The sequence below is a fragment of the Mesoplodon mirus genome (assembly GCF_964341445.2).
Source record: "Mesoplodon mirus genome assembly, chromosome: 7".
Classification (NCBI taxonomy): domain Eukaryota; kingdom Metazoa; phylum Chordata; class Mammalia; order Artiodactyla; family Ziphiidae; genus Mesoplodon; species Mesoplodon mirus.
The window spans coordinates 92,326,195-92,344,930 of record NC_138983.1 but is presented as its reverse complement, the minus strand read 5'-3'; the positions used below and the strand labels follow the sequence as shown (position 1 = coordinate 92,344,930).

The 18,736-nt window shown below is 42.8% G+C and overlaps 1 protein-coding gene across 1 annotated transcript in view; it reads left to right on the top strand.

Annotated features, from left to right (window-relative positions):
- Positions 1-1,219: 1,219 nt before the first annotated feature.
- LOC309808874 (forkhead-associated domain-containing protein 1-like) overlaps positions 1,220-18,736 on the top strand; it is a gene marked incomplete at both ends in the record, with an annotated part of 199,082 nt that continues 181,565 nt past the window's right edge. The window contains one exon of the mRNA XM_082629449.1: positions 1,220-1,312. Coding sequence (XP_082485575.1) covers positions 1,220-1,312 — 93 coding nt within the window. The remainder of the gene's footprint in view (positions 1,313-18,736) is intronic.

Here is an 18,736-nt window from a genome sequence, read left to right as displayed (position 1 = left end):
GAGCCCTGGTCTGGGAAGATCCCACGTGCCGCGGAGCAGCTAGGCCCGCGAGCCACAACTACTGAGCCTGCGCATCTGGAGCCTGTGCTCCACAACAAGAGAGGCCGCGATAGTGAGAGTCCCGTGCACCGTGATGAAGAGTGGCCCCCGCTTGCCACAACTAGAGAAAGCCCTCGCACAGGAACGAAGACCCAACACAGCCAAAAATAAATAAATAAAATTTAAAAACATGTATAGGGTTTACTTTGAAATGCATTAAAATATAAAATGTATAGATGGGTAGATATGTGATAAAGCAAATAGAACAAAATGTTGATTGTAGAATCTGAGTGGTGGTTCTATACAAGTTCACCATCCACTTCTTTCAACTTTTCTGTGTGTTTGACATTTTCCTAATAAAATGCCAGGAAAAGATACGTACAGAGTCTTGACCGTACAGCCAAGCTATAATCTTGATATTTTGTCTTTGGAAATCATTTTTTTTTCAACCTAAATATATGAAGGAATGCGGTGACTTAAAAAGAAAGTATCTTCTAATTCCCATTTCCTTGATGACTGACTCTTCCACACTTTAAGAAGCTCTGTAGAAGTTGGAGTTTCTTGAGTCAAAGTTCAGAAGCCCAAGATTAATAACAGTCACAATCACAGTAGGACAAATGGGTGTTTAGTGTAGCAATCACCATTCTAGATGCTTCACATTTAATCCTCACAAAACTCTTTGGGATACAGAGTATCATTAGCCCCATTTTACAGATGAGGAAACAGAGGCATAGAGAGAGAATAAGTAACTCACTCAGAGTCACAGAGCTAGTAAGTGGTGGGTTAGTAACACTGAGTATTTGATTCTGTCAGATAACTAACCCCAAACTAAACTTAACGGGAGGTGGAGAGCGGTTATCAGTGGAATTCAGATTTGTTTGGTTTTTTTTTTTTTGCTATTGCTTGTTTGTGCTCTGAGTTACATAAAGGATGTCCTCTTGTGATCAGAAGCAAGCTCATCTATGCCGGCTATCACTGTTAAAAGGACAGTCTTAAAAATGTGCGGAATTATCATTGTGATCATTGTTAAATCCAGCTATCCACTCCTACCTCTGCTGACTTCTCCTGTGGACATTATGGTGTATTCCATTCATTCTAAATATGACATTGAATAATTAGAGGACTGTATTTTTCTAACAAAATTGTTTTCTGAAAACCTTTTATAGGGAAAGCAGAGAATATGAAAGCCTATCTAAAGAGTGCAGAAGGCTATTTTGTCCTGAATAAAAGCACTACGATTGGAAGGCATGAAAATTCAGACCTTGTTTTAGAGGTAAGACCTCTTCCTAGCCAGTCCCCGACCCTCCCTACCCCTCACACCACCAAAAGTCCTTACTGTTCTGTGGACTCCAGTCTCTTGTAAAGCACAGCCTCTGGCTAACAGTCCCAGCCTTCCTCGGTGTGCCACCAATAACCAATCCCGGCATGTGCTGGGTCTCCCTGGCACATGTGGTAAGAATGAGCACAGTGCAAAGTGCGATGGGCCCTGTGTCCTTTGCTGACTGTGCAGTGTCCCACCCTGATGGCGTGGTTTGGAAGGTGGGCTTAGAGCTGATGCTTGACCTTCACCTGCTCCGCGTGTGGCAGCCACGGCCACCTGAAGTGCCCAGCTTGAGCAATGGCCTCTCGCCCTTTCCAGAGCTTCTGGAGACTATGGGCCCCTCAGAGCCCTCCCCCGCCCACGTACCTCCAAGTAGTAAATCAGGGTAAGCCCTGCGCATGGCCTCAGCGCTCTCTCACTTCATTTCATTCCATTCTCTGAATTAGCTGTGGCTTGGTCCACAGTCCCAGCTCATTGACAGCCAAGGAAGTTGGAAGAAATTGTAAGTAAGGAATTATAAAAACAGTGGCTTTGAGCCTTTTAACATTTTGAAAGGGATTAAAATATTGAAGCAGAAAGAGAAATGCAATGGAATCCCTTTAGGACTGTGAAAGGCAGACCACTCTCAGACTTCACTCAACAGAGTTTTTTAAACTTTATTTTGAAATAATTATAGATGCACAAATGGTAGAGAGAATGGCACGAAGCATGTGTGGAGTCCTGTGCCATTTTACCACGTGTGGATTTGGGTGTGGCCCTCAGGATATAGGAGTATTCCATCATCAGAGATGTCCCTTGAGATGCTCCTTTTATAGTCACAATTCCTCCTCCCACCATCGTCCCCACGCTCCGAAAAGCACTAATCTGTTCTCCGTCTCTATAATTTTCATCATTTATCTATGACCTTTGCGATTGATTTTTTTTTTTTTTTTTTTAGTCATTGTAATGCCCTTGACATCCATTTAGGTTATTAGCTTGTTCTTTTATTGCTGAGTAATAGTCCACGGTATGGACGTATCACCTATGTTTAACCATTCACTTTTTGAAGGACATTTTGTTTCCATTTGGGGCTATTACAAATAAATGTACCATAAACATTTGTGTACAGGTTTTTGTGTGAACATAAGTTTTTATTTCTCTGTGATAAATGCTCAGGAGTATGATTGCATGGATTAACATATGTGTTTATATAGATTCGGTTTGTAAAGAAACTGCCAGGCTTATCCAGCGTGGCTGTACCATTTTTCATTTCCACCAGCAATGTGTGAGACACATCCTCACCAGCAATTAGCCTAAACACTGTTTTTCATTTTAGCTGTTTTAGTAAGTGTGTAGTGGTATCTCATCATAGTCTTAACTTGCATTTCCCAAATCGATAGTGATGTTAAATGTCTTTTCATGTACGTGTTTGCCTTCTGCATATCCTCTTCAGTGAAATATCTCTTCATATCTTTTAAGTATTTCTAATCGAATTGTTAATTTTTTTACCATTGAGTTTTGAGAATTCTTTCTGTATTTTAGATATGAGTCCCTTGTCAGATAGATGGTTTGCAAATATTTTCTCCCATCCGTAGCTTGTCTTTTCATTCTCTTAGCAGAGTATTTCACAGAGCAAAAGCTTTAACTTTTGATGAAGTCCAGGTAGTTATTTTTTCTTTTATAGATCATGCTTTTAGTGTCATGTCTAAGAACATGCCACCAGGTCCCTGACCCTGAGGATTTTCTCTTATGTTTTCTTCTAAGTGTTTTATAGTTTTATGTTTAAATCTATGAACCATTTTGGGTTCACTGTCGTTTATGATGTGAGATTTAGGTCAAAGTTCATTTTTCTTCCATGTGGATATTTAGTTGTTCCAGAACCATTTGTTGAAAAGACTATCCTTTCTCCATTGAATTGCTTTTGCAAGTTTGTCAAAAATAATCTGGCCATACTTTCTATGGGGGCTACTTCTTAGTTCCCTATTATGTTTCATGGATCTATTTGTCATAATGGATCTACCATTATGAGATAGCCTTGATTACTGTCGCTATGTAACTCTTAAATCAGGTAGTGTGATTCCTCCCACTTTTCTTTAAAAAATTTTTTTAACCTATTCTAGTTCCTTTGCCTTTCCATTTACATTTTAGTGTAAGCCTGTCTGTATATACAAAATATCATGCTGTAATTTTGATTGGAATTGTGTTTAATCCTATATAACAATGTGAGAATAATTGATATACTCCTACATTGTCTTCCAATTCATGATCATGGTATATTTCTCCATTTATTCAGTGTCTCTCATGAGTGTTTTGTAGTTTTCAGCATACGAGTCCTGAACATGTTTTGTTAGATTTACACTTAAGTATATCTCTCTTTTTTTTTTTGAGTGATTGTAAATGGTATTATATTTTTAATTTTGGTGTCCACATGTTAATTGACAGTATATAGAAATACAGTTGATTTTTGTATGCTTCTTGGTATCTTGGAACCTTAACTGCACTTTCTTTTTTTTTTTTTTTTTTTCCGTACGCGGGCCTCTCACTGTTGTGGCCTCTCCCGTTGCGGAGCACAGGCTCCGGATGCGCAGGCTCAGCGGCCATGGCTCACGGGCCCAGCCGCTCCGCGGCATATGGGATCCTCCCAGACCGGGGCACGAACCCGTATCCCCTGCATCGGCAGGCGGACTCTCAACCACTGCGCCACCAGGGAGGCCCTGCACTTTCTTATATAAGGGCTTTTGTAGATTTCTTGGGATTTTATACATAAACAATCATGTCATCTGCAAATAAGAACAATTTTATTTCTCCTTTCAGAAAAGGAGATGTGAATGCCTTGAATCTTCTTTTCCTTGCTTTATTTCCCTGGTTAAGACTTCCAGGACTCTGCTGAACAAGAGCAGTGTATAAATCCTTATATTCACTTGTTCCTGACCTTAGGGGAAAAAAGTCAGTCTTTAACCGTTAAGTACGAGGTTAGCTGTAGGGTATTTATACATGTTCTTACCAAGTGAGAAATTTCCCCCTTTATTCCTAGTTTTCTGAGAATGTTTATTGTAAACGCAACAGATTTAAAGATAACTCCATGAACGTCCCCGTGAGATTCTCCTCCATGATATGGTCTCCCTTCAAGGACACAGAACATCTGTTCAGTGTGCAAAGTGGGAGGAAAAAGAAGAAGAAGAAGAACTGTAGTTTCTTCTTTATCCTAACAAGGCATAGATTTGGGGTAGTTTTATTTCCTGTCTGGCTAAAGTAGAGACAGAGATCTCTGTTTTGAACCGGACTATGATATTAGAAAACTGTAGTAATTTTTAAAAGCACAGGCTTTGGAGATAGACAGAGCTGGGTTTGAATCTCATTAGGCTACTTTGTGGCTGAGTGACTTCAACCAAATTACTTAATCACTCTGAGCTCCTTTTCCCTGTCTGTAAACCTCTTACCTCACAGGGTTATTCTGAGGATTAAGTGAGAAATGCATAGAAAGAGCCTGGCATGTGGTGCTCAGTGAATGACACAATGATCATTATTATGGTCTCCTAAAACAGAGACTGAGAAGAATCCTCAGAGGTGCACAGGGTTGAGATGAGGATCCACTGACATTAATAAGCCATTTGGAAAAGGGAACTAATGAGGACAGTTATTAACTAGACAGAAATTGAGTTGCGTTCATTGTATATAAATAATTCACTGCTGACTGCTCCTCGGACTTAGCTTAAGAAATACGTCACTAGGCTTCCCTGGTGGCGAAGTGGTTGAGATTCCGCCTGCCGATGCAAGGGACACGGGTTCGTGCCCGTTCCGGGAATATCCCACATGCCGCGGAGCGGCTGGGCCCGTGAGCCATGGCCGCTGAGCCAGCGTGTCCGGAGCCTGAGCTCTGCAACGGGAGAGGCCACAACAGTGAGAGGCCCGCGTACCGAAAAAAAAAAAAAAAAAAAAAAAAAAAATTCAGGGATTTATATTACTAAAAAGTCATCATTGCATTTACCCAGAGGTTACATCTAGCAAATAAAAAAGATTGTTTTATTTGCTTGGATCAATCCTAAAGAATAGGCAGTCATGCTTCTAAAGATTTCTACTCATCAGCAAGGCTGACATGTTGTTTTGACTATTGGTATCGTAGTATTTCGACATCATTTACTCTTTCCGATAATGGAAGGTAGTTACATGCTTCTTGTTTTTAAAAATTGGGAGAAAGGAAAATATAAGGAAGAAAATAAAAGTCACTTGTAATCATTTGGCTCAGGGAAATATCAATATTGATATTTGCAGGGTTTTACCTTCCAGACTTTTTTCTATATCCTGTAAGGAGTTTGGTTCCCTAAGGCAATAGGAAGCCTGTTTATAGCCAGGCTAGTGAGAACTGTTTATAGTCAACAGTGATAACTGTTGCTATCACTCATTCATTGCACAGTATTTACCCAGAGCCTCAGCACCGAGCCTAGTCTACGGGTACAGTGATGGCAGAACTGGACATGGTCCCTGACATCAGGAAGCTGCCAGGAGAGAGAGAAATAAGTCAAATGATCCCACAAAGGTGTGACTAATTCCATTCCAACATTGGGGCTGTAAAGGAAAGGAATATGGAAGACAAGGAGGACTTAACTAGACAATAGGAGAAGGGAATGGCATGTGCAAGGGCCCTGAGGTGGAAGAGCATATTGTGAACCCAAGGGACTGAGAGAAAACCAGGGCGTCCAGAAGTCAGAGTGGGAAGGAGGAGGGCTAAGGGACAAGTCGGCCTCCTTCATGTCACCATAAGGGTTTGGATCTTTATCTGAAAAGCAGTGGGAAGAAGGCTTGAAGGATTGTAAACAAGGGGGAGACCTGCCAGTGAACATCCCAGCTGCTGTGTGCAGGCGAGCCATCAGGAGCTCTATTCACAATCTCCCCTCTCCCATTTTACATGGCTCAAAAGCCTCAGCCTTGCTCATTTCACAGCTAAACATTGCAAGTTATAATTTATATGATTTGTTGTGCCTTGTAAACTGTAATCTTTAGAGTTGGATGTGGCTGTTATTTAAACTCTGCTGAGAAAGGGACTCAGTTCTTCCAGAATGAAGAAACACCAAAGCCAGTGGTTTTTGGATTTTCCGCATGTTTAAGAGTGGTTGTTCAACATGAACTCCTAGGCATTCTGACCCCGTGGGTTTGGGGTAAGGCCCAGGAATCTTCACATTTATATGCTCCCCAGGTTCAGGTGGGGGGAATGGAGTCCCCTGGAGTTGGCTCCAGGACCACACTTTGAGAACCCCACCATCAGTGCTCCCTCCCTCTCCGTTCTTGATCAGCAGAGCTCCTGCTTTTGTGTGTGTGTGTGTGTGTGTGTGTGTGTATTCTTTCAATAAACTTTGTTTTGAGGAAAAGAGAAGCGAAGGGTAAACAATGAAGGGCTGACTGACCCTACCCCTCCCCAGGGACTCCCTCAGTCCCACCCTGGGGAAGTCCCAGGATCCCTAGAAGACTGAGCTCTAGGACAGCCCAAGTCAGCGCAGGGCTGCAGCTACGAGGGTGGAGATGGAAGAGAAAAAGAAAGAACAGACATGACAGGGGGATGAAATGCTGGTGTCCACCCCTCACCCTCGGTGATCAGTGTCCTGCCAGCCATCTCCTTTCTCATGGGTGGAGCCATCTCTCCAGCCTGTGTCAGCCCTTCTAGCGTGGGATCTGAGGGTCGTGAAGCCAGACTGATCTCATACACACACCCCAGATCCCATCCAGCCGGATGACTCTCGTCCCTTTTCCTGGCCCCTGCCAGTTCTGGGCTCCCTCTCAGAAAAGAACCAGAGCCTACACCATAATCTTGTTTATTATTATTAAACAAGGCTGCTGGGATTCTCCTATTATTTGCATCATTTCACGGACGTGCAGGTATGTCTGCTCTGTCAAAGGACACATACAGCTGTAACTCTGATGGGCATGGCCAAATTGCCCACCAGAGGTTTCCGGATGTGGTGTCCTGCCAGCAGTGGACGCCCGTCTCCCACTCCCTCCCCAGCCTAGGGTGCTGACCCCCCATTGGATCTTCACTGATCTACGGGGTGAAGTATGGTACCTGTGTCATTTTAATTCACATTTCTGTTATTCTAAGCGAACACCTGCATTTTGAGACAGAAGGTGACAGGTGGACTCTCTGTGGGGAAATCCACGGAATGAAACAGGCCTGGGAGGGTGCACTTGCTGGCTCCCCATCTGCATCGCGCTTGTCCTCCTGCCTGGGTCGTGCTCCCATCCTCCCCCCTCACCCCCACCTCACCCTTGGCTTCTCCCCAAGTGCTCCTTGCTCTGGGGGTTCACCTGTTTGGTCTCACCAGTCCTCAGGGAATGTTTTGTCCCCTGTTTGGGAACTGGCGGCTGGTTTCATTGGTCAGTACCCACCACAGCAACTGATGGGACTAGTTTCTCACCAGCAGATGGAGGGCTTCCAAGAGGAAAAAGTTCAGAGGAAAGGGCTAGATCGTGATCTCATTTTTCTCATTTTTTTTTATTGTGGTAAGATATGCATAACATAAAATTTACCATCTTAACCACTTTTATTAAGTGTGCAGTGCAGTGGCATTAAATATATTCACACTGTTGTGCAGCCATCACCCCCATCCATCTCCAGAACTCTTTGAATCTTGCAGAACTGAAACTGCACCCATGAAACAACAACTCCCCTTGTCCCCCCATCCCAGCCCCCAGCAACCACCGTTCTGCTTTCTGTCTCTATGACCTTGGCTACTCTGGGTATCTCATATAAGTAGAATCATAACAGTATTTGTCTTTTCATGACTGGCTTCTTTCACTGAGTATAATATGCTTTCACTGAGTATAATGTCCATGTTCATCCATGCTGCAGCATGTGTCCGAATTTCCTTCCTTTTTTAAGGCTGAATAATATTCCATTGTGTGGATTCACCACATTTTGTTTATTCATTCATCTACTGATGGACACTTGGGTTGTTTCCACCTTTTGGCTGTTGCAAACAATGCTATGAACATGGGTGTATAAATATCTCTTCAAGGCCCTGCTTTCAGTTCTTTGGGATATATACCCAAAAGTAGACTTGCTGGATCATATGATAATTTTATTTTTAATTGTTTGAGGAACTGCCATGCTGTTTTCCATAGTGGCTGCACCAAGTTACATTCTCACAACAGGGCACAAGGGTTCCACTTTCCCTGCGTCCTCACCAACACTTGTTATTTCCCTTTTTTTTTTTATAGTAGCCATTCTGATGGATGTGAGATGAAAGAAATTTTCGATCATAATCTTTTGAATAGCATACATAATGCAAACAGCTACAGCATACATTTATGGACTACTTACTGTATCTCACATGGCTTTATACATCATCTATGTATGTTCTGTATATATATTTATAGAATTATATCCACAAAACAAATCCTGTGCAGGTGAGAACTACTATTATCATTATTATCCTCATTTGATGACATGGACATGGGACTCAGAAAGGTTAAGGAACTGGCCCAAATCACACAGCTAGACGGGGGAGGTGGGGCTGAGTTTCAGACTGAGCTGACTCAAGCTTCTAAAAACAGAAGCTTCACTTTTTGAGTGTAAATTTAGCTTTGGGAACATCTAATATCTAAATTGGAAATTCTCAGTTAACTGAGATAACAAGAGAATTGAGTAAGCTAGGGAAATTCCACCCTGTGGAATGGAGAATGGGGGTTGTCAGTGAAATGTGAGATCAATGTTCTAGTGATCCTCATTCATGCAACAGACTGAGGTGTTGCCATCTAGGGGGGGATTTGGGTAAAGAGGAAACGTTGACCTGGTGCTTTCCCAGGAAGAGGAGCATTGGGGCTGTTAAGTGGGGGCCCAGCAAGAAACACCACTTATCTCTCCAATCCAGCCAGAGTAAGTTCTCTGCTTATAAGGACTGGTGGAGTTCAATTAGTCCCACCTGGATAACCCAGGATAGCCTCCCACTTTTAAAAAAATTTTTTTAAAGTTTTTGGCTGGGTTTGGTCTTCGTTGCTGAGCACAGGCTTTCTCTAGTTGCAGCGAGTGAGGGTTACTCTTTGTTGCGGTGCACGGGCTTCTCATTGCAGTGGCTTTTCTTGTTGTAGAGCACGGGCTCTAGGCACGCAGATTCAGTAGTTGTGGCACGTGGGCTCAGTAGTTGTGGCTCGTGGGCTCTGGAGCGCAGGCTCAGTAGTTGTGGCACACGGGCTTCGTTGCTCCATGGCATGTGGGATCTTCCCGGACCAGGGCTCGAACCCGTGTCTCTTGCATTGGCAGGCGGATTCTTAACCACTGCAACACCAGGGAAGTCCTTAGTCTCCCTCTTTTAAGAGCACTGATTAGTAACCTTGACATCGGCACAGTCCCTTTGGCCACGTCATGGAGCATATTCCCAGGTTCTGGGGATCAGGGCATGGGCATCTTTGGGAGACCATTCTGCCCACCACATTAATACTACCACCTGACTGGACCGTTGCTTTGGGACTGGTCTGAGAGCTTTCTGGAAGAATCAGTAGAATCAATGCCACAGGCCACGGAGAAAGATGGCTGGATGAGCTGGCAGGTGATAATACCGTTACCAAGAGGGGAGGAAGCAGGACTGGTTGAGTGAGCACCTGAACATCCCTGAAGCAGCCAGGCAGTTTGGGGCCTGGAGATGAGCCAGGGGTTGGAAATACACACCTGCGAATCGACGGGGTGGCACAGTGGCCCCAGCCCATGGACAGAGTGCGGAGGAAACGGACATTTGAGGGGAGAGGAGCCCGGCGTGGAGACCTGGAAGCAGTCAGAGAGGTGAGGGAGCCAGAGAGCTGCTTCCAGGCTGAGGGTATTCATCACAGAGACAGCTTGCTTTGTGCCAGGTACTGTTCTGGGCACTTTCGAGTGTATTAACTCATTTCATCCTTAGGAGGTTAGTGTTGTTTGCCCCACTTTACAGATGAGGGCGTTGAGGCACAGATAGGCTGAGTATCCTGCCTGAGGTCACAGAGGGAGGCTGGGGCACTGGGCACCACGCTCGGGCAGTCTGATTTCAGGACCAGCCTCTCCTGAGGCCTTGCCGGTCCACAGGGCTCTCCCGGGGAGACCGGGGAGGAAGGATCCAGCTGACGGGGAAGCAGAGAAGCTTCTTCTTTCCTTCCAATCCCAGACTCGTCGTCTCACCAGCGCCTGGCCGTTTCCTCATATCCTTATTCTTTTGAAAACCCCATTTTTTTTTTTTACTATTTCTGCACTACATCCCTTTCTGGAGGCAGTGGGGGGATGGGGCTGGGGGATGGGATAGCCTAGAACCAAAAGGTTAAAAGAAATAGATAAAACACACACACACACACACACACAAACACACACACACAAGTTAATTTCAAAAATGTTATCCCACTCCTTTGAACATGTCACCAAGCAGTACCTTTTGTCAATCCTACGAAGCCCAGCTTATCAAACTCATTTTTGCTGCTCAGGGAGCAACCAAAGAGAAGCAAAGAACCGTGCCCCAGGCTGCACAGCTGGAAGGTAGCAGAGGTGGGACTTGAACTCAAGGCTTTCTAACTCCAGAGCCCATCCTCTTGCTCATAATAGAGAACATTTCCCATTTGCCCTATGTTCTCTTCTAAGTGCTTTTGTATGTATTATATCATTTATACATCACCAGTAGCTTATAAGACTGTCCTTTTGTTACCTTACAGATGAGGAAGCTGAGGTATCACTTGCCCAAGGTCACCCTGCTAGGAAGTAGGAGAGCTGGACTCGAGCCCAGTCTAATAACCACCACGTTGCCCTGCTCCCCCAACCCCTGAACCACCAGGCCACGTGCCTCTCTCTGACAACTGTGTCACATGTCACAGGGAGGCCGAGAGCCCGAGGAGGCCCCCGAGGGCAATGGCAGTGGGTTGAGGACCCAGCGGGAGAGGAACCTCTTGAAGCCATTTGACAATAAAGGAAAGGAAGGGGGAAGGGGCGGTGTTTCCAGGCCGAGGGGGTGGTGAGCACGTTCACAGGTTAGACGGAAGTTACACTGTCAAGGTGAGGATGCAGAAGAGGAGATGGTTGAGGAGAGGGACCAGACCAGGGTGGGATGAAGGCAGGACCACCCGGAGGCCCTTGGCAGCTAGGAGAAGCCTTGAGGTTCCCATCTAGGAGCTTCTCCATGCCTGGGAAGTCCAGGTCCTGGCAGGGAGCTGAAGGCACATTCACAGGGGTGTGGAGTGATGGAGGGGAGTTTCCTGAAGGGACTCCATAGGGAGTGGGCAGGGCTCAGAGAAACCACAAAGGATAGTGCAGTGCCCAGAGCTAGTATGAGTGAGGACTGTTCCCACCCCCAGAGCTGAGGGGTGAGGGGCAGGGGCATTTCCTGGGACCCGGAGACCCCGAGGGCTGGGTAGAGTCCTCTGAGGGAAGCTGTGTGGCCCCAGAGAATGGAAGCCAGGGGAGTAAGTACCCCAAGCTCTCTCCTCCCTGCTCTGATCTCTAACCCCCCCATTGGCCAAACCCAACCAGAAACCAGACACAAGGAGCCCATCAGCCCATGGATGTAGCCGCACAGGTGGGCCTGCTGGGCAGAGGGCGCCGTGTAAAGGGATGGAGGAGGGTCGGGAGAAGCAGACGGAGGATGCAGGCAGGTGCAGGAGGTGAAGACCTAGGAGGCTGTTGTCAAAGTAGAATGAAAAGCCTGAGAGCAGGGACCTGCTGGCTGGGGGGCCCAAAGGGCACTGGGCCAGCCTCAGGACAGAAGTGTGAGGGTGGCAGGAGGGTTTGGGGGCCAGGATGGACTTGAAGGAGCTGGTGAGCTTGAGCAGGGCCCAGGCTGGGTGAGCATAGGGCATTACCCATAGGGAGCAAACAGGGAGCAAAGGCTACGTGACTCAAGGAGAGGACGAGACAGAGGATAAGGAAGGCCGGGAGTGGGAGGTTATGGTCTGAGATGGGGCTTCCCAGTGCCAGGTGATGCAAGGTTGAAACCTAGCTCCAAAGGACGGTTCCAGGTACACGTCGAACCTCAGCGACAATGTCAGTGAACCTCAGGGCAATGTCATAACTAAGTCAGCTTCCCGAGGAGGCTTCCTTAAAGCACAGGGGTCGTCAGAGCAGATGGTCATTGTTAATAGAAGTTTAAACGTCTCAATATTTTATGGACTCACTATATACTTTTTAAAGACATTTTCAATGCAGGAGCCTTAAAAAATGCACTTGTTTTGTATATTAGGTCCTGCCTGTCTCCTCTCTCATTATTAAATCACTCTCTACTCTGAAAATCACAGGGTACAAATCAAAGGTACAAGTTTTGGAATTAGACTTGGGTTCAAACCCTGACATTGCCCTGGGCCAGCATCCTGATGTTGAGTGAGTCCCTTCATCTTAGCCATTTTTTAAATCGTGGTAAAATACCTATAAAGTTTACCATCTTAACCACTTTTAAGTGTACAGATCAGTAGTTGTAAGTTATTCACATTGTTGTGCAACCAGCCTCAGAATTTTTCATCTTGCAAAACTGAAACTGTACCCATTAAAGAACAATTCCCCGTTTCCCCTTCCCCAGCTCCTGGCAACCCCCGTTCTATTTTGTTTCTATGAGCTTGACTACTTTATGTACCTCACACAGTGGAATCATACAAAATTTGCTTTTTTGTGACACTTACTTCACATAATGTCCTCACGGTTCATCCATGTTGTAGCATGTGTCAGAATTTCCTTCCTCCTACACTGAATAATATTCCACTGTATGGATGGACCACATTTTGCTTATCCAATCATCAGTCAGTGGGCACTTGGGTGGCTTCCACCTTTTGGCAATTGTGAATAATGCTACTATAAACATGAGTGTACAAATAACTCTTTAAGTTCCTACTTTCAATTCTTTGGGGTATATACCCAGAAGTGGACTTGCTGGATCATATGATAATTTTATTCTAAATTGTTTGAGAAGCCGCTCTACTGTTTTCCATATCAGCTGCACCATTTTACATTCTCAGCAGTGCATAAGTGTTCCCCTACTCTACATCCTTGCCAACACTTGTTATTTTCTGTTGCTGTTTGTTTGTTTTTGATAGTAGCCATCCTAATGGGTATGAGGTGGTATCTCACTGTGGTTTGGATTTGCATTTCCCTAATGACTAGTAATGTTGAGCATCTTTTTATATGCTTGTTGGACATTTATATATCTTCTTTGGAGAAATGTCTATTCCAGTTCTTTGCCCATATTTGATCAGGTTATTTGGGGGTTCTTTTTTGTTGTTGTTGTTGAGTTATAGTTCTCTATATATTCTTCATATTAACCCTTTTTCAGATTTGTGTTTTGCAACTATTTTCTCCCATTCTCTAGATGGCCTTTCACCCTGTTTATTGTGTCCTTTGATTCACAGAAGTTTTAATTTTTGATATAGTTGAATTTATCTATTTTTACTTTTGCTGCCTATGCTTTTGGTATCATATCCAATAATGCATTGCCAAATCCAATGTCATAAAGCTTTCCTCCTGTGCTTTCCTCTAAAAGTTTTATAGTTTTAGACTCTGTTTAAGTCTTTGATCCACTTTGAGTTAATTTTTATACATGGTGTAAGGTAAGAGTTCAACTTAATTCTTTTGCAGTCTTTCCCAGCATCATTTGTTGAAAATACTGCTCTTTCCCCATTGAATAATCTTGGCACCCTTGTCAAAAATCATTGGACCATATATGCAAAGTTTTATTTCTGTGCTCTCTATTCTATTCTATTGGCCTATGTGCCTGACCTTATGTCAGTATCACACTGTTTTGATTACTGTACCTTTGTATGCAGTAAGTTTTGAAATCAGGAAGTGTGAGACCTCCAACTTTGCTTTTCTTTCTCAATAGTATTTTGGCTATTTGGGGTCCACTGAGATTCCATATGAATTTTAGGATGGATTTTTCTATTTCTGCCAAAACTGCTGTTGGGATTTTGAATCTGTAGATCCTGCTGTGTAGTAATGACATCTTAACAATATTAAGTCTTCCAACCCACGAATACAGGGTGTCTTTCCATTTATTTGTGTCTTTAATTTCTTTCAGCAGCACTTTGTAGTTTTCAGTGTACACATCTTTTACCACCTTGGTTAAATTTATCCCAAAATATGTTATTCATTTTGATGCTATTGTAAATGAAATTATTTTCTTAACTTCCTTTTCAGATTGTTCATTGTGAGCATATAGAAACACAGCTGATGTTTGTGTGTTGATTTTGTGTCCTATGATTTTGCTAGTGAATGTTATTTTTTAGTTCTAAGAGGGTTGTGGTTTTTCATGGACTCTTTAGGATTTTGTACAGGTAAGATCATGTTGCCTGTGAACAGAGATAATTTTACTTCTTCCTTTCGAATTTGGATGCCTTTATTTCTTTTTCTTGCCTAATTGCTCTGGCTAGGACTTCCAGCACTTTGTTGAATAGAAGTGGCAAAAGCAGGTATCCTTATCTTATTCTTGAAATTAGAGGAAAAGCTTTCAGTCTTTCACCTTTGAGTATGATGCTACCTGTGGGCCTTTCATATTTGACCTTTATTATGTTGAGGTAATTTCCCACTATTCCCTATTTGTTGAGTGCTTTTATCATGAAAGAGTGTTGCATTTTGTCAAATGCTTTTTGTACATCAATCGAGATGATCATTTTTTTCCTTCTTTCTGTTAATGTGATGTATTACATGGATAAATTTTCATATGTTGAACCATCAAGTCTGCATTCCAAGAGTAAATCCCACTTGGTCATAGTGTATGATCCTTTTTTTTTTTTTTTTTTTGCTGTATGCGGGCCTCTCACTGTTGTGGCCTCTCCCGTTGCGGAGCACAGGCTCCGGACGCGCAGGCCCAGCGGCCACGGCTCACGGGCCCAGCCGCTCCGCGGCATATGGGATCCTCCCAGACCGGGGCACGAACCCGTATCCCCTGCATCGGCAGGCGGACTCTCAACCACTGCGCCACCAGGGAGGCCCTGTATGATCCTTTTAATGTGCTGTTGAATTCGGTTTCCTCCTATTTTGTTGAGGATTGTGGTATCAGTGTTCATAAGAGATATTGGTCTGTAGTTTTCTTGTAGTGTCTTTGTCTGGGTTTGGTATCAAGGTAATGCTGTCCTCTCACTTCGCCTTTTGAGTCTCAGCTTCTTCATCTCTAAGATGGAGATAATAATAAAGTCCCTGTTTAGGGCTGTCATGCAGATTAAATGATAAAAATGCACACAAAATGCTTCAGCAGGGCCCAGTTCACAGGAAGCCCTCAAAATATGTTAGAGGATGATAAGGATAATAATAAAAATAATAATAAATAAATAACAGTTCATCTCATAGTTGGACAGCTCAGTAGGCTGGGGCTTATAGAGTCAGTCTGTATTAGCAGCAGGGCGTCTGTCCAGTAGCAGCATTTAGCAATTTTCCAAGTAAAGGGAGCGAGTGATATTATAGGGCCAAACTAGGAAGCTGTCTCCTGGCCTAACATGTGGTAGAGGCTCACCCGAATTTGTGGAGTCATTTAAAACTTCCTGCTTGCTTTGATTTCTTAATAATGGCTTGACAGTTTTTGAGGAACTGAAAGCAGTGAAGCCTGGCAAGAGACAAACAAAATGTAACACAGAATTTCTCTCATTCATGGGTTATCAAAGGTTCAAAGGACACAAAGATCAATGGCAATGATGATGAAGATGATGTGGGTGACATTTTCCAAAGAACTAATGTGTTTTCATTTTTTTAAATACTTTATTTTTTGAACAGTTTTAGGTTTACAGGAAATTGAGCAGAGAATACAGAGAGTTCCCATATATCCACCCCTCCAATACACACAGTTTCCCCTATTATTAACATCATGCATTAGTGCGGTACATTTGTTACAACTGATGAACCAATATTGATATGCTATTATTAACTAAGTCCATAGTTTACATTAGGGTTCACTCTTTGCGTTGTACGTTCTTTCCTTTTGACAAATGTATAGTGACAAGTATCCACCATTACAGTATCATAAAAAATATTTTCACTGCCCTGAAATCCTCTGTGCCCCTCCTCTTCATTCTGAGCCCCAGAGCCCCCGTGCCCCTGGCAAGCACTGATCTTTTACTCTCCTTATAGTTTTACTTTTTCCAGAATTTCATACAGTTGGAATCATATGGTATGTAACCTTTTCAGACTAGGTTCTTTCACTAAGCAATATGCATTTAAGATTCCTCCATGTCTTTTTTGTTATTTGATAACTCAGTTATTTTTATCACTAGTATTTCATTGTATGGATGTACCACAATTTGTCTATCCATTTACCTTTTAAAGGACATCTTGGTTGCTTCCAGTTTTTGGCAGTTATGAATAAAGATGCTGTAAGCATGTATCCAAAATCAATGAGTCTTCATGGATATAGAGAACAGACTGTGGTTGCCAAGGGGGAGGGGGTTGAGGGAGAGATGGAGTGGGGGGTTGAGGTTAGCAGATGTGAGCTGTTACATCCAGGATGGAGAAACAACAAGGTCCTACTGTAGAGCACAGGGAACTATATTCAATATCCTGTGATAAACCATAATGGAAAAGAATATTTTAAAAAGAATGTATATATATGTATAACTGAATCACTTTGCTGTACAGCAGAAATTAATACAACATTGTAAATCGACTACATTTCAATAAAATAAATAAATAAACAATATAAATGAGTCTTAAAAATCAACAATAAGAAACCAAACAACCCAACTTAAAAATGGGCAAAAGAGCTCAACAGACACCTCACCAAAGAAAATCTACAGATGTCAAATAAGCATATGAAAAGATGTTAAACATCATATATCATTAAGGAATTTCAAATAAACATGAAATATCTCTTCATTTATTTAGACTACTTTGATTTCTTTCATCAACATTTTGTAGTTTTCTTCATATACCTCTTCATATAGCTAAGTATTTTGTTAGATTTATTCCTAAGTACTTCATTTTTTTTTTGGTGCTAATGTAAATGGTGTTGTGTTTTTAATTTCATATTCCACTTGTTCATTGTTGGTATATAGGAAAGCAATTGACTTTTGTATATTAATCATGTATTCTGCAACCTGGGTACAATTGCTCATTAGTTCCAGGAGGGCTTTCTGTCGGTTCTTTGGGATTTTCTGCATAGACAATCATGCCATCTGCAAAATGGGCAAAAGATCTGAACAAACACCTCACCAAAGAAGATTTCTTTTTCCTTCCCAATCTATCTTTTATTCTCTTTTCTTGCCTTGTTGCATTAGCTAGGAGATACAGTACAATGTTGAAAATGCGTGGTGAAAGGGGACATCTTCACCTTATTCCTGATCTTAATTGGAAAGTTTCTAGTTTCTCACCATTAAATATGACGTTAGCTTTAGGGTTTTTATAGATGTACTTTATCAGGTTGAGGAAGTTCCCCTCCATCCCTAATTTGCCAAGAGTTGTTGTGGTGGTTCGGTGGTTTGTTAGTTTATCATGGATGGTGTTTAATTTTGTCAAATGCTCTTTTTGCATCTACTGTTATGATAATGCGATTTCTCTTTTCTACGCTGTTGATGTGATGGATTACATTAATTGATTTCCAAATGTTGAACCAGCCTTGCATACCTGGAATAAATCCCACTTGACTGTGGTGTATAAGTCTTTTTATACATCACTGGATTCAATTTGCTAATATTTTGTTGAGGATTTTGCATCTATGTTCATGGGAGGTATTGGTCTGCAATTTTCCTGTTTTGCAATATCTTTATCTGGTTTTGCTATTAGAATAAGCTTGGCCTCACAGAATGAGCTGGGAAGTGTTCTCTCTTCTTCTATTTTCTGGAAGAGATTATTGAGAACTGGGATCATTCTTTCCTTAATGTTTGATAGAGTTGACCAGTGAACCCATCCAGGCCTGGTGCTTTCCATTTTGGAAGGTTATTCATTATTGATTCAAATTCTTTACTAGATATGAGTCTATTCAGAGTATTTATTTCTCCTTGTGTGAGTTTCAGTAGATTGTGTCTTTCAAGGAAATGGTCCACTTCATTAACTTATAAAATCTGTGGGCATAGAATTATTCATAATATTCCTTTAGTATCCCTTCAGTGTCCATGAGATCAGTAGTGATGCCATCGCTTTCATTTCTTTTTTTTTTTTTTTTTTTGCGGTACGCGGGCCTCTCACTGTTGTGGCCTCTCCTGTTGTGGAGCGCAGGCTCCAGACGCGCAGGCTCAGCGGCCATGGCTCATGGGCCTAGCTGCTCTGCGGCATGTGGGATTTTCCCAGACCGGGGCACGAACCCGTGTCCCCTGCATCGGCAGGCGGATTCTCAACAACTGCGCCACCAGGGAAGCCCTCATTTCTGATTTGAGTAATTTGTATCTTCTCTCTTTTTTTCTTGGTTATCCTGCTAGAGGTTTGTCAATTTTATTGATCTTTACAAAAAAAAAAAAAAAAAGACCAAACAGCTCTTTATTTTGCTGACTTTTCTCTCT